At 35.5% G+C, this 14,472-nt stretch overlaps 1 protein-coding gene across 1 annotated transcript in view; it reads left to right on the top strand.

Annotated features, from left to right (window-relative positions):
• Positions 1-14,472, top strand: part of MCMDC2 (minichromosome maintenance domain containing 2) — a 40,792-nt gene that overhangs the window by 17,617 nt on the left and 8,703 nt on the right. The window contains exons 10-13 of the mRNA XM_027127967.1: positions 2,241-2,446; positions 8,571-8,737; positions 9,240-9,419; positions 12,253-12,395. Of these exons, the coding sequence (XP_026983768.1) occupies positions 2,241-2,446; positions 8,571-8,737; positions 9,240-9,419; positions 12,253-12,395 (696 nt within the window). The remainder of the gene's footprint in view (positions 1-2,240; positions 2,447-8,570; positions 8,738-9,239; positions 9,420-12,252; positions 12,396-14,472) is intronic.

The raw sequence follows: 14,472 nt of genomic DNA, 5'->3' as shown, positions 1-14,472 counted from the left end.
AATTTATTAAAAAAAAATTATGACTGTGGCTCACCCCTAGAGATTCTAATTTACATCGTTTGGGATGGGGCTTGGCATTAGAATTTTTAAAAAACCCCAGGCAATTTTTTTTTTGTTAAAAAGTATAATTGACATGCAATATCATGTTCGTGTACATCATAGTGATTCAATATTTATATACATTTCAAAATGGTCACCACAATAAGTCTAGTTACCATCTGTCACCATACAAAGTTATTACAATATTATTGACCATATTCTCTATGCTGTACCTTACATCCTCGTGACATTTATTTTATAACTAGAAGTTTGTACCTCTTAATCCCTTTTACTTATTTCACTTTCCCAATCCCCCTCCCCTCTGGCAACAACAAGTTTGTTTTCTATATCTATTCTGTCTTGTTTTGTTTGTTCTTTTTTTTTTTTAGATTCCACATATAAGTGAAATCGTATATAACAATTATCTTTTTCTATCTGACTTACTTTACTTAGCATAATACCCTCTAGGCCCATCCATGTTGTCAAAAATGTCAAGATTTCATACTTTTTATTGCTGAATAATATTCCATTATATATATACCACATCTTCTTTATCAATTCATCTATTCATAGACACTTAGCTTGTTTCCATATCTTGGCTATTGTAAATAATGCTGCAATGAACATAGGGGAGCATATATCTTTTCTAATTAGTGTTTTTGTTTTCTTTGGATTAATACCCAGGAGTGGGATTGCTGGATCATATGGTAACTCTATTTTTAGTTTTTTGAGGAACCTCCTTACTGTTTTCCACAGTGGCTGCAACAATTTACATTCCCACCAACAGTGTATAAGTAGTCCCTTTTCTCCACATTCTTGCCAACGCTTGGGTTGTTTTTTGTTGCTTTTTTTTGTCTTTTTGATAACAGCCATTCTGACAGGTGTGATGTGATATCTCATCATGGTGTTGATTTGCATTCCCCTGATGAGTAGTGATTTGACCGTCTTTTCATGTGCCTGTTGATTCCCCAGGTAATTTTAATGTGAGCTAGGGTTGAGAACCACTGCTCTATAGGCTTGCAAATTTTCTTTCTAAATCTTACTCACCCATATTGTATATCTTCAAATTAGCATCTATCTTCTTTGGAATGACACATACACTAGACATTTTATAGCATCTACCTATCCACATTTAAGAGATACTGCTTCACCCTCTTTGTACCATGTCTCTACTCATCATAGTAGATTGCACCAGCAAGCTATGATTTCTGTGGCAAGGATTTAAAAACTAAGCTAAGATAATCATATTCCTTTCTTATAATTTAAATTTGAGAAATGAAGAGGTTGAGGCAATTGGCAAAGAGATTAGAAAGCAAAAGGATGTATCAAGAGTTATCTTGATACATAGGTAACAGGGGTAGTCATGATGAACTATTGGCAAGCCTAAATGCAAAAATTTTGAATAAACGAAAGAAAGCAATTCATAAAAAAAGGAAGTCCCCGTTCAAATGTCATTTCTCTATAGCTTTCTCTGACTTCCATCCAGGAGGAAATAATGATCTTTTATGGATGTCCTCATGACATTATTTTAGTACTTATCACATCGTGTTTTAGTTTTTTGTTTACATCTCTCTAGGCTGTGAGCTTTCCAAGTTAAGGACCAAATCTCATATATATATATTGTTAATAACCTGAGACAATACATAGCAAAGACAAATTCTTTTTTTTTTAATTAATTAATTATTTTTTGCTGCATTGGGTCTTCGTTGCTGCGTGTGGGCTTTCTCTAGTTGCAGCAAGCAAGGGCTACTCTTCGTTGCAGTGAGCGAGGGCTACTCTTCATTGCGGTGCATGGGCTTCTCATTGCGGTGGCTTCTCTTGTCGTGGAGCACAGGCTCTAGGCGTGTGGGCTTCAGTAGTTGTGGCATGCGGGCTCAGTAGTTGTGGCTCACAGGCTCTAGAGCACAGGATCAGTAGTTGTGGCACACAGGCTTAGTTGCTCCGTGGCATGTGGGATCCTCCCGGATCAGGGCTCGAACCCGTGTCCCCTGCATTGGCAGGAGGATTCTTAACCACTGCACCTCCAGGGAAGTCCTACATATATGTTTTTATCCATAACACTAGTGCTCAATAGACATTGAATCAAATTAAATCTAATTGTATAGCTATTATACATTATGACTTCTGAAAATCAAATATTAAATAAGTAATATTTGTAATGAATAATGAATAAGTAATGAATAATTTATTTTTTCCCTTAGGCTTTTGAATTTTAGTATAAACCTTGTGCCCCGTGGTATACGTCATCCAGTCTCTACTGAAATTTTTCCTACTCTATCCAAGAATAAGTATGGAACTGGAGCAGTTAGCATTCAAGGTGGCAGTGCTTTGCTAGCTAAAGGTGGTATCTGCTTTATAGGAGACTTGGCTTCACACAAAAAAGATAAACTTGAACAGCTTCAATCAGGTAAACAGTATTTTTTCAAATTAATTTTCATCTGTTTAACTTATAGTCTTATCAGTGTCAAGGGGTTACTTAACAATTAAGATTGTATTGTACACGTTTTAGGAATAGAGAAATTATATTAAATGACATTTCTCATTTTACCTTTATAAATAAAAACAGAGGAATTTAATGTGCAAATGCATTGTTTTAGGCTTTGCTCTCAGTTGTGCTAACACATGAGTTTGTATTAGACCAGATTTATTTCCTTTTCTTGTCTTATTGCATTAGCTAGGACTTCCAATATGATGTTGAAAACAGTGGTGAGAAGGAACATCCTGATCTTGTCTTGCTCCTGATCTTAACAGGAAAGTTTCACGTTTCTCACCATTGAGTATGATGTTAGCTGTAGGTTTTTTGTAGAAGTTCTCTTGCAAGTTGAAGGAATTTCGCTCTATTCTTAATCTACTAAGAGTTTTTTAATAATGCATTGGTGCTGAATTTTATCAAGTGCTTTTTCTACACCTATTGATATGATAATGTGATTTTTCAATCACATATTGAAAAATGTGATATGCCTGTTGATAAATGAATGCCTGTTGACATTATGGATTACATTAATTGATTTTCAAATGTTGAACCAGCTTTGCATACCTAACATAAACCCTACCTGGCTGTGATGTATAATTCTTTTTATACATTGTTGGACTTGATTTGCTGTTATTTTGTTGAGGATTTTTGCCTGTATATTCACAAGAGATATTGGTCTGTAGTTTTCCTATAATATCTTTTGTCTGGTTTTAGTATTAAGATAATGCTGCTTGGGCCAGATTTATAACTAACAAGGATATGGACAGATAAGTATCGGGCCAAGAGAAGTTAGGGCCTTACACTCTTAGCATACCGGCAAGAATGTGCAGCAATACTCAGGGCACATAGTATATTGCCTCTTCCTACAAGAGAATGCAGAAATAGACCCACACTAGTATGCTTACTTGATTTTTTTTTTAATTTATGTATTTAATTTATTTATTTTTGGCTGTGTTGGGTCTTTGTTGCTGTGTGTGGGCTTTCTCTTGTAGCGGCGAGCAGGGGCTACTCTTTGTTGTGGTGCAAAGCCTTCTCATTGTGGTGGCTTCTCTCGTTGCGGAGCACAGGTTCTAGGTGTGCGGGCTCAGTAGTTGTGGCTCGTGGGCTCTAGAGCGCAGGCTCAGTTGCGGCACACGGGCTTAGTTGCTCTGCGGCATGTGGGATCTTCCCGGACCAGGGCTCAAAGCCGTGTCTCCTGCATTGGCAGGTGGATTCTTAACCACTGCACCACCAGGGAAGCCCTGCTTACTTGATTTTTGACCACAGCATCAAAGCAAGAAAATGGACAAAGGAAAGTTTTTTCAACAAATGATAGTGGAACACCTGGCTATATATATGGAAAAAATTAATATTGGCTCATACCTCACAACTGTATATAATAATTAATTAAAGATGGATCATAAACCTAAATGTAAAAACTAAAATTATATAGCTACTAGAAGAAAACATGGGAAATCTTCATGACCTTAGGGTAGGCAAAGATTTTTTAGACAAAACCCAGAAAGCAATAAACAGAAAATAATTGATGAATTGGACTTCATCAAAACTAAAAAGTTATACACATCAAAAAGGCCATTTAAAAAGTGAATAGGCAAGCAAAGAAAAAGAAAATAATTGCAATACATATATTTGACATAGGACATACACCTAGAACATAGAAACAATTCTAACAAGTCAGTAATTTGAAAAACAAAGAACCAGACAGCCTACAGAATGGGAGAAAATATTTGCAAAGGATGTGACTGACAAGGCTTAATCTCCAAAATATACTACAAACAGCTCATACAACTCAACAACAAAAAAACAAACAATCCAATCAAAAAATGGGCTGAAGACCTCAATAGACATTTCTCCAAAGAAGACATACCTTGTCAACAGGCACATGGAAAGATGCTCAACATCACTAATTATTAGAGAAATGCAAATCAAAACTACAATGAGATACCGCCTCACACCAGTCAGAATGGCCATCATTAAAAAGTCTACAAATAACAAATGCTGGAGAGGGTGTGGAAAAAACGGAACCCTCCTACAGAGTTGGTGGGAATGTAAGTTGGTGCAGCCACTATGGAAAACAGTATGGAGGTTCCTCAAAAAACTAAAAATAGAGTTGCCATATGATCCAGCAATCTCACTCCTGGGCATATATCCAGACAAAATTATAATTCAAAAAGATATTTGCACCCCTATGTTCATAGCAGCACTGTTCACAATAGCCAAGACATGGAAACAGCCTAAATGTCCCTTGACACATGTATGGATAAAGAAGATGTACTTTGTCAATACTACTCAGCCATAAAAAAGAATGAAATAATGCCATTTGCAGCAACAGGGATGGACCTAGAGATTGTCATACTAAGGGAAGTAAGGCAGACAGAGAAAGACAAGTATCATATGATATCACTTATATGTGGAATCTAAAGTATGATACAAACGAACTTACCTACAAAACAGAAACAGACTCATAGACATAGAGATAAACCATAATGGAAAAGAATATAAAAAAGAATGTATATTTATGTATATATTTCTGTACAGCAGAAATTAACACAACATTGTAAATCAAACATTCTTCAACTTAAAAACACATACACACAAAGGACCCAGCAAAAAAATGGTCTAAAGACTTAGTGACTTCACAAAGGAACGTATACAAAATGACAAATAAGTGCATGAAATAGTGCTTAATATCATTAGTTGGATATTGGGGAAATGAAAAATAAACCACAATGAGATACCACTACTTACACATACTAGCAGGTGCTGCTTCATGGGTGGGGAATAAGTATAGCTCCCCCTAGAAGAGCCTGGCACTTGGTTAAAACTCTACTGTCATCATCTTCAAATTTTAAATGATTTTAGGGCTTCCCTGGTGGCTCAATGGTTAAGAATCCGCCTGCCAATGCAGGGGACACGGGTTCGAGCCCTGGTCCAGGAAGATCCCACATGCCACGTAGCAACCAAGCCCGTGTGTCACAACTACTGAGCCTGCGCTCTAGAGCCCATGAGCCACAACTGCTGAAGCTCGCGCTCCTAGAGCCCATGCTCCGCAACAAGAGAAGCCACCACAATGAGAAGCCCGTGCACCCCAACGAAGAGTAGCCCCACTCGCTGCACCTAGAGAAAGCCCGCGCACAGCAATGAAGACCCAACACAGTCAAAAATAAATAAATAAATAAAATAAATTTTTATAAAAAGAAAATTTTAATGATTTTATCTTTGAAGTTGTTTTGTAAGGAAGACAGTGGAGCTTCAACGTGAGCAGTGGGGATACATCCATGCCTGTGTCCACCATGCCTTGCTGCCCTATTTCAAATAGCATTTGCGATCACTATGAGGCTTGTTAACACAATTTGTAATCAGTTTGATTCTTGCTGGACTCTCATGCATTGTGATTACGCTGCAATTCAGTGCCCATGTTCCATTTCAAAACATCTTCCGCTGAGTGAGATGGGGAGCTGATAGCCCCAAGGAGGCCAAGCTTTCCATTTGAATCAGACTTGCTTCTGTAATAGGCAGTTGCATTCTAAGAAACACAAATGACCGAGGAACCCCATCATATCCTTTCTTACTTGGCTACTTCCCTGTATTTGCCAACCTCTTACACTGAAAATGATAATATAGGAGGGAAGGGAAAGATAGGGCAACCCGTTGTTCCTTTTCCTTTTAGTCCTTCCTTACTCATCAGTAGAGAGTGCTGGTGAAATGTGTGAATATCAAGAAACAAATTAAAAACAGTTTTGTGCAAAATAAAAATATTTCCCCTGTTCTGATAAGAACAAAAATACATAACTGTGTATTAATACTTCCTACAAAATACTGATGATGCTGCATATGAGTTAAATGCTCAAATATTTGTATTTAAGACTGGAATTGTACAATATAAATGGTAAAATTCATGTCAATAATTTAAAATTTTAGTATTAGACTGACAGCTACTTCTGTTACATTTTCTGGTAATAGCTTTATTGAAGTATAACTTGCACACCATAAAATTCACCCACCTAAAATGTACAGTTCAGTGGCTTTTTGAATATTCACAGAGTTGTACAACCATCACCACTATCTGTTATACTTTCAGAACATTTTCATTACCCCAAAGGAAACCCTGTACTCATTAGCAGTCACCCCCCATGCCCCCTCTCCCCAGAGTTCCCGGAAACCTAATCTGCTTTCTGTCTCTATGGATTTGCCTATTCTGGACATTTCATATAAATGGAATCATACAATTTGTGGTCTTTTATTACTGGCTTCTTTCACTGAGCATAATGTTTTTGAGGTTCATCCATGTTGTAGCATGTATCACTTCATTCCTTTTTTAAAAAATATTGATAAAATACACAATGTAAAATTGACCATTTTAACCATTTTCCAATGTACAGTTCAGTGGCATTAAGTACATTCACAATGTTACACAATCATCACCACTATCCATTTCTAGAACTTTTTCATAATCCCCAACAGAAAGTCTGTACTCATTAAACAATAACTCTCTATTCCCCCCTATCTCTAGCCCCTGGAAACCTCTATTTGACTTTCTGTCTCTATGAATTTGCCTCATCACAGAATCTCATTCCTTTTTATGGCTGAATAATATTCCAATATATATAAGGGATTTTATATATATATATATAAAATCACTTAAAAATCATTCATCTGTTAATGGACCCTTGGGTTGTTTCTACCTTTTGGCTATTATAATGCTGCTATGAACATTGGTGTAAAAGTATCTGTTTAAGTGCCTGCTTTCAACTCTTTTGCATATACACCTATAAGTAGAATTGCTGGATCATGTGGTAATTCTATGTTTAACTTTATGAGGATCCACCAAACTGCTTTCCACAGTGGCCACACCATTTTACATTCCCACCAGTAATGCACAAGGGTTCTGATCTCTCCACATCACCCCTATTACATTTTATAAGTAATAAAATATTCTTAAAAGAAAAAGCTTTATATAAAAAAAAGCATTTTCCCCTGCTTTTTGAATAAGAGACCCATATTTTCATTTTACATTGGACCCTACAAATTATGTGGCTGGCCCTGGCTACTGGAATGACAAAAATTAAAAAGACCGACAACAACGGATGTTACCAAGGATGTAGAGAAGTTGGAGTTCTCATATATTGTTGATGAGAGTATAGAATAGTACAACCATTTTGCAAACTGCTCTGGCAGTTTCTATATAGTTAAATATATATTTACCTTATGATCCAAAAGAAAAATAAACATGTATACAAAAAACTCTTATCGTGAACGGAGAGAAGACTAATTTGAGAAATATTTGGGAGATAGCATCCTAGGAATAGAAATGACTCCATAGATTGAATGCTTATAAGGGATAAGGGGAGGATAGAAAGGAGAATGGGATGTTTCCACATTTTTTGTTTGGGTTTTAAGTGGATCAGTGGTGATTCTCCTAATTGTGAGTAATGCACAAGAGCCATTTGAGGAGGAGAAATGATGAGTTTGGTTTCTCACATGTTGAATTTGAGATATATTTTCTCCTAGTCACTCCTACTTAGATGGCCCACTTTCTATTATTTGTTTTGGCACATAAAAGAACATTGTTGGGGACTTCCCTGGCAGTCCAGTAGTTAAGACTCCACGCTCCCAATGCAGGGGGCGTGGGTTCGATCCCTGGGCAGGGAACTAAGGTCCCACATGCTGCATGACACAGCCAAAAAAAACAAAACAAAACAAAAAAACCCCCAGAACATTGTTTAATTTCAGCCTCCCTTGTAAGCCTGCACTACCTGCACTATGTGACCATTCTCCTTACTCTCTGCCTATTCCTCCCAGTTCACGATTCTAGCTACATACTTTGGACTGATGATACTCATCGTCAGGGGACACATAAACATTCAAATGTTTTTCTTTCCTTCTTTTTTATGGCAGATCCTCTAATTTAGCCATATCTTGCAAAACAATCAAATTTACTTGTGTTTTTACTATCCAAATTTAGACTGTAAAATTCTGTATAATAATATTTATTAATTTATAGACATATAGACCAAAGTGAACTTAAATAACAAATGGATAATGTCTTTTGACTTAGCTGTGGAAAGTAGAAGCATCACAGTATACATCTCGGGAAAGAAGTTTGGGGATGATATGGATCAGCAAATGACTTTTCCAGTTCAGTGCAGTTTTTGGTCTTTTGTTGATATGGATTCATCTTCAAGAAGAAATGTACAGAAAACCAATACTCTAATTGGTCAGATGGTAAAGTATATGTGTATCTTATTGTTAGAGTGTTGTTCAGGGAATTTAGTCACAGATTTTAATCTTAATGTTTTTATTGTTCTTAATGTTTTATTATTATTTCTGTGCTTAATTTCTATACTTAATTGGGTACTAGAACTAAATAATGACACAGTTGTTTGAAAATTTTCAGTTTTTAGTCATGCAAAGCAGGTGTCTGCTCACTAGAAATTATTATTTGAATAGGTAGTGGGAGAGGCTTTAATGAATAATGTGTAAGAAGCAGTAAAAAGCATTTTAGAAAAATTTATTATCACTAAGTTCCCATGCTATTTGGGAATCACTTTAAATAATAATTACAAATAATAAAATAATTATTACAATTATAGTTTCATAATTTAATTAATATTATAATAATATAATTCTAATAATTTAAATAATAATTCTAAATAATAGTTAATTAGAAGTGTTTATAAAAATGCCAGTGTTTAATATTTGCCTTTTACATTTGTGTTTGATGTAGGATTGCAGTTTGATTCCAGCTAATCTCATAGAGGCATTTGGATTATTGATTAACTGCAATGAGTCATCTCCTTGCCACCCACTTCTTCCTACTGTGCAACATACTTTAAAGAAAGCCATTGATCCTGAAGGGCTGCTTTATGTAGCTTCTAAACAGTTCACAACTGAAGATTTTGAAAAGGTAAAAGTATGTGCTAATGTTTCTCAATGTAAATAAAACTCCCTTTGAACATTTAATTTTCCTTATTTAGAATTCTTTTATTCTAATTTGCTTCCAGCTTTTAAGCATTTTAAGGACATTGTATAGAAAAAATTTAGGTTTATAATTAAACTAGAAACTGTAAGGACATAGGGACTTCCCTGGCCGTCCAGTGGGTAAGACTCCATGCTCCCAGTGCAGGGGGCCCGGGTTCAACCCCTGGTCGGGGAATTAGATCCCACATGCATGCTGCAACTAAGACCCAGTGCAACCAAAATAATAAATAAATAAATATTTTTTAAAAACTATAAGGACATAGATATTAAAACATTGAGTTTATTCTTTGAACCACTGAGCAAATCACCTAGCTTAAAGCATTTCCATGGAAAGATTCAAAATAGAATATTTCTATAAAACATTATGTTGAGGCTTTATAAGTATACAGCTTTCTACATTTTACAGACTATTCAAAGGGAAACTTTATATGAATGCCTGCAGAGTTCTGACTATAGGGGATATCTCTCATGACTCACAAACCCATTTATTTTAATGTCCTGACCTGAAAACACGTGTGGTATGTTCAGAGAACCTGAGAGTAGATGATGCAAATTTAGTAATGCTTCTCATAGCTATTAAAGGTAGTCAGGTATTTACAAGTGAAGCCCTTTTATTATTAACTATTCAGAAATCTGTCCACAGTAGAGTTAAAGTATCTGTGTAGGATAGCTAAAAGGCATGGAATGTTGGGAAGTGGGAATCCATGGGTCATTAAATTTTTTGTTCATACCTGCCTTCCTTGTAGCCCAAATTGCATGGATAAAAGGTTGAAAGGTGAGGTGGATTTAAAAATGAAATATAAGCATAATTTATTCACATAAATTAGAACAGAAAAAGAATAATATTTTTGATAAGGTCTTTTTGTTTGTTTTAGTATATAAAAAAAAGTAGTCTCTAGGAATTGGGATACTAAATAATATAGACACGCTAATGACCTGGAGAAATTTTTCCCCAGTTTTTCCCTGAAAGACAAACAAAAAAAATCTATGGATTTATTAGTCAAGCATTTACTGAATACTTTATATATTTGAGCCTCTTTCTGTTCTTTTATATTCTCTAAGAAATGTACATTTTTCTTCCTTAAATAGTTTATTATTTAATTGATATATGAAACAATTAGGGACAACTTAAGTGCTAAGCTGGGTGGTGCTGACTATAAGTATTTCATGAATTCAGAAAGAAAGATATCAAGTAGAATGCAAGAATTAGGAAGACTTCAGGAGGCGGTGAGATTTTAGTTGGGCCTTAAGAAAAGGTAAGATTTAGATGACAGGAAGGATGGGCATTCAAAAAATAAAAATAGGAGCAAAGACATAAAGTAGAGATGAGTATAAATGGAAAACTGTGAGAAAACCTGCCCGACTGGAGCAAAAATTGTATTATGAAGTCATCAAGGTAGGTAGTTCTTGCAGAAGTTGACAACTGGAGGCTAATACTAACTCCCAGTGCTGCACTCTCAGTAGCAGGGACAACGGGTCCTTTACTGAAAGGGGATATAGATGGCATATCACTGTGCCCCCATAGCATAAAATCTAGAGAGAGCTACCAATGTTATTAATAGTTTTATTATTATCCAGTTCTGAAGGCCTGGAGGGAATTGTGGAGTATAAGGAGAATAAAGACAGGACATATCCAACCCAGGACATATCCAGATCTTTTTAAAAGGTTATATTTAAAATATAGATATTGGGACTTACCTGGTGGTGCAGTGGTTAAGAATCCGCCTGCCAATGCAGGGGACATGGGTTTGAGCCCTGGTCTGGGGAGATCCCACATGCCACGGAGCAACTAAGCCCGTGCACCACAACTACTGAGCCTGTGCTCTAGAGCCCATGAGCCACAACTACTGAGCCTGTGTACCACAGCTACTGAAGTCCACACGCCTAGAGCCAGTGCTCCGCAACAAGAGAAGCCACCGCCATGAGAAGCCCGCCCACCGCACCGAAGAGTAGCCCCTGCTCGCTGCAACTAGAGAAAGCCCGCGCGCAGCAACGAAGACCCAACGCAGCCAAAACTAAATAAAAATTTATAAAATATAGATATAATAGTTAATAGCAACATTTTATTATGGGTGATTTTTCCTTTTGGTTCTATGACTTGACAAACCAGAAAACAACACAGATGGTGAAAAGTCTGGAAATGATGTCATAGAATAAGGACTTAAGGAACTAGGAATCACTCAGAAAGAAAAAAGCACAAACCTCAGAGAAAACAGTGATAATCATTAAGTTGAAGACTTATTCTCTACCCAAAATCTTACTGAATCTCTAAGACCTACCTTCATAGTAGTTAACACAGTACATTTCTAGTGTTTGGTTGTGTTCTTTAAAAGGAAGGGAAGGAAGGAGGGCATGCAGCTCTAGGGCCAATGAGAGATAGTCTGATGGAAGTAAACTGTCAGAGAATTAAGGCTATTCAAAGGGAAATGAGATTCTGAGGGAAGCTCTCTCCCACTAAAAGGCTGTAAGTGAGCCTTTGTTCCACTGGAAGCAAAGATCTGATCGTCATTCAAGTACATTGCACAGAATATTTCTGTACTAAAAGGGAGGAAGAGATTATTCTGGGTAAACTGTGATATTCTTTATAAGACTATGATTTAAAGTGCTCAGTGACTTTGGGATGGCCCCAGATATTTAATCAATTTTGTTGTAAATAAAATATGCAAACTTTAAAAAAAATGACAGTATACTTTGGATTTTTGTAATATAGGTTCTATAATAAAGTTTGAATCTCTTAAATTTTCACACTTTCAATTTAGCTGCTTGCTTTTGCAAAGAATTTGAATGTCGAATTCAGCTTGGAGGCAGAAAGAATGATTCATGGCTATTACCTAGCAAGTCGCAGAATCAGAACAGATTCTATATGTGGATCAAAGCTGTCAGCATCTGCATTAAAATATTTGTAGGTATTCAATTTTAAAACCATTATTGACCTTTAAATGATGTGTTTTATTAACTGTCTCACTTGTTTTTTTTGTTTGTTTGTTTGATTGCTGGTTGGTTGGTTTATAATATACCTTGTTCCAAAAGAATTTAAGGTGACAATAATTCCTTCTGTTGTAGTATTGCATCATTTGAACCTCCAGCAGTTTGTTTTCACTAAATTAATTTTTATTGGATACCCTGTATCAGATATGTCTGAGAAAAATGCACTGAATTCAAATGAAAATGACTTTTTTAAAATGGGGCTGTTTACATTCTAGATATTTTGTAGTTGAACCTAGAAAAAAAGTTAAGTATATTGTTCCTTGTACTCTTATTATTTTTTAAGTGTTAACATCTGTAACACCTTTTTAAATTTTTAATTTATTTTAATTATTTATTTGGTTGCACCAGGTTTTAGCTGTGGCAGGCGGGCTCCTTAGTTGAAGCTCATGGGCTCCTTAGTTGTGGCATGCATATGGGACCTAGTTCCCTCACCAGGGATCAAACTGGGGTCCCCTGCATAGACAGCTCAAAGTCTTAACCACTTTGCCACCAGGGAAGTCCCCTGTTCCTTGTACTTTTAAATACTTTAGTACACTCATGTATTATTGTTCCTTGAAAGGATTTTTTTAAACTAATTTTTATTGTAAAAGTAAAGTACAGACGTACTGAAAGAAAAGTCTAAAATAATGAGTAAAGTGCCCTGCTAACCCTACCTATTACTATTCCACTCCCTAGAGATAATCACTGGCAAGAGTTTTTGTGTATCCTTCCAGATATTATTCATTCAAATAGTAGCGTATACAAATATGTAATTTAAATATGTGATGTATATCAAATACATATTTTATTTGACTATGTTATATATTTTAGATGAATATGTTATTTAAATATATTATATAAAAATATTTTTTATAATATATAAATCGGTATATACCTATATGGATAGATATTCTCTTTTTGCCCAAAAGGAATCATGCAGGTATACATATCATGATGTCATACTATCAGCACATAAAGAATTACCTCATACTGTTTTAATAGCTGCATTACAGTTTTACTATGTTGTCATATGGCTGTACCATAATTTAAACAGCTCCCTGTTGATAGACCATTACTTCATTTAATATAGATTAACGTATAATCTCAACCAAATTATGAAGTAGGACCAGGGGTAAAATAATCCATTAAATAAATAAATAAATATCTTTTTATGACTGCAATACAAAATAAGACAAGTGAAGGACTGATAGGATGTGACAAGTATAGGACTATAAGTTAACTATAAGTTAATTTCTCCAACTGTATATTATCTTCATAGAGCTAAAAAATTGCTAAAGATAGGGCAAGGAAGAAATTAATTGTGACGTTTTAAAATGGTAAACAGAATTGTATAATGCTTTCCATTTTCTGAAGTAATATTTCAAATATTCAATACTCAAAGCTTAAAAGGTTTGAAAGTCCTATTTTCTCATAATGCTTTTTCTCTGTAGTAAAAAGATATTTTTTATTTAAACTCACATAGCCTCAGTTTACATTTGACTATACTGATCCAAGAATAAAGCAGAGTTAATTTTAATATGACAACTCTACTTTTTCCTATTTTAGAAATAAACATTAGAGATGCAGATGGGTTTTATGAAATAGCAAAGTAAATGAAGCACTACTCAGAAGAGTCATAAACCTTGACTTTTTCTCCTCCTTCTGTAGACAGGTACCTAATAACACCAGCCTTGCTTTTCTAGAGAAGTGGAGCTGAACAATGCTCTTTTCTTTCCTTGAAAGGCTGTATTCATATTCTGTCCTGGTCAACAATTTTAGAAGAAGCTTGGGTGAGGACATCAGGAACATGATAATCAAATTTGTAAATAAACAACTCTGGAGAGATCTTCACAGGCTCAAATTATGATTTTAGTCTAGCAAGAAGAAAATTAATAGGACAAATGTAATATCTTTTTTTTTTTTTTTTTTTTTTACTTTTGGCCTTGCTGTGTGTTTGTTGCAGCGTGCGGGCTTCTCTAGTTGCAGCTCACAGGCTCTGGAGCATGCGGGCT

Source organism: Aethalodelphis obliquidens, unplaced genomic scaffold, assembly GCF_003676395.1.
Source record: "Aethalodelphis obliquidens isolate GAN/ISIS:26980383/991018 unplaced genomic scaffold, ASM367639v1 scaffold33, whole genome shotgun sequence".
Classification (NCBI taxonomy): Eukaryota; Metazoa; Chordata; class Mammalia; order Artiodactyla; family Delphinidae; genus Aethalodelphis; species Aethalodelphis obliquidens.
Note: the sequence above shows the minus strand (reverse complement) of the source record. Positions and strands in the feature narration are given on the sequence as shown.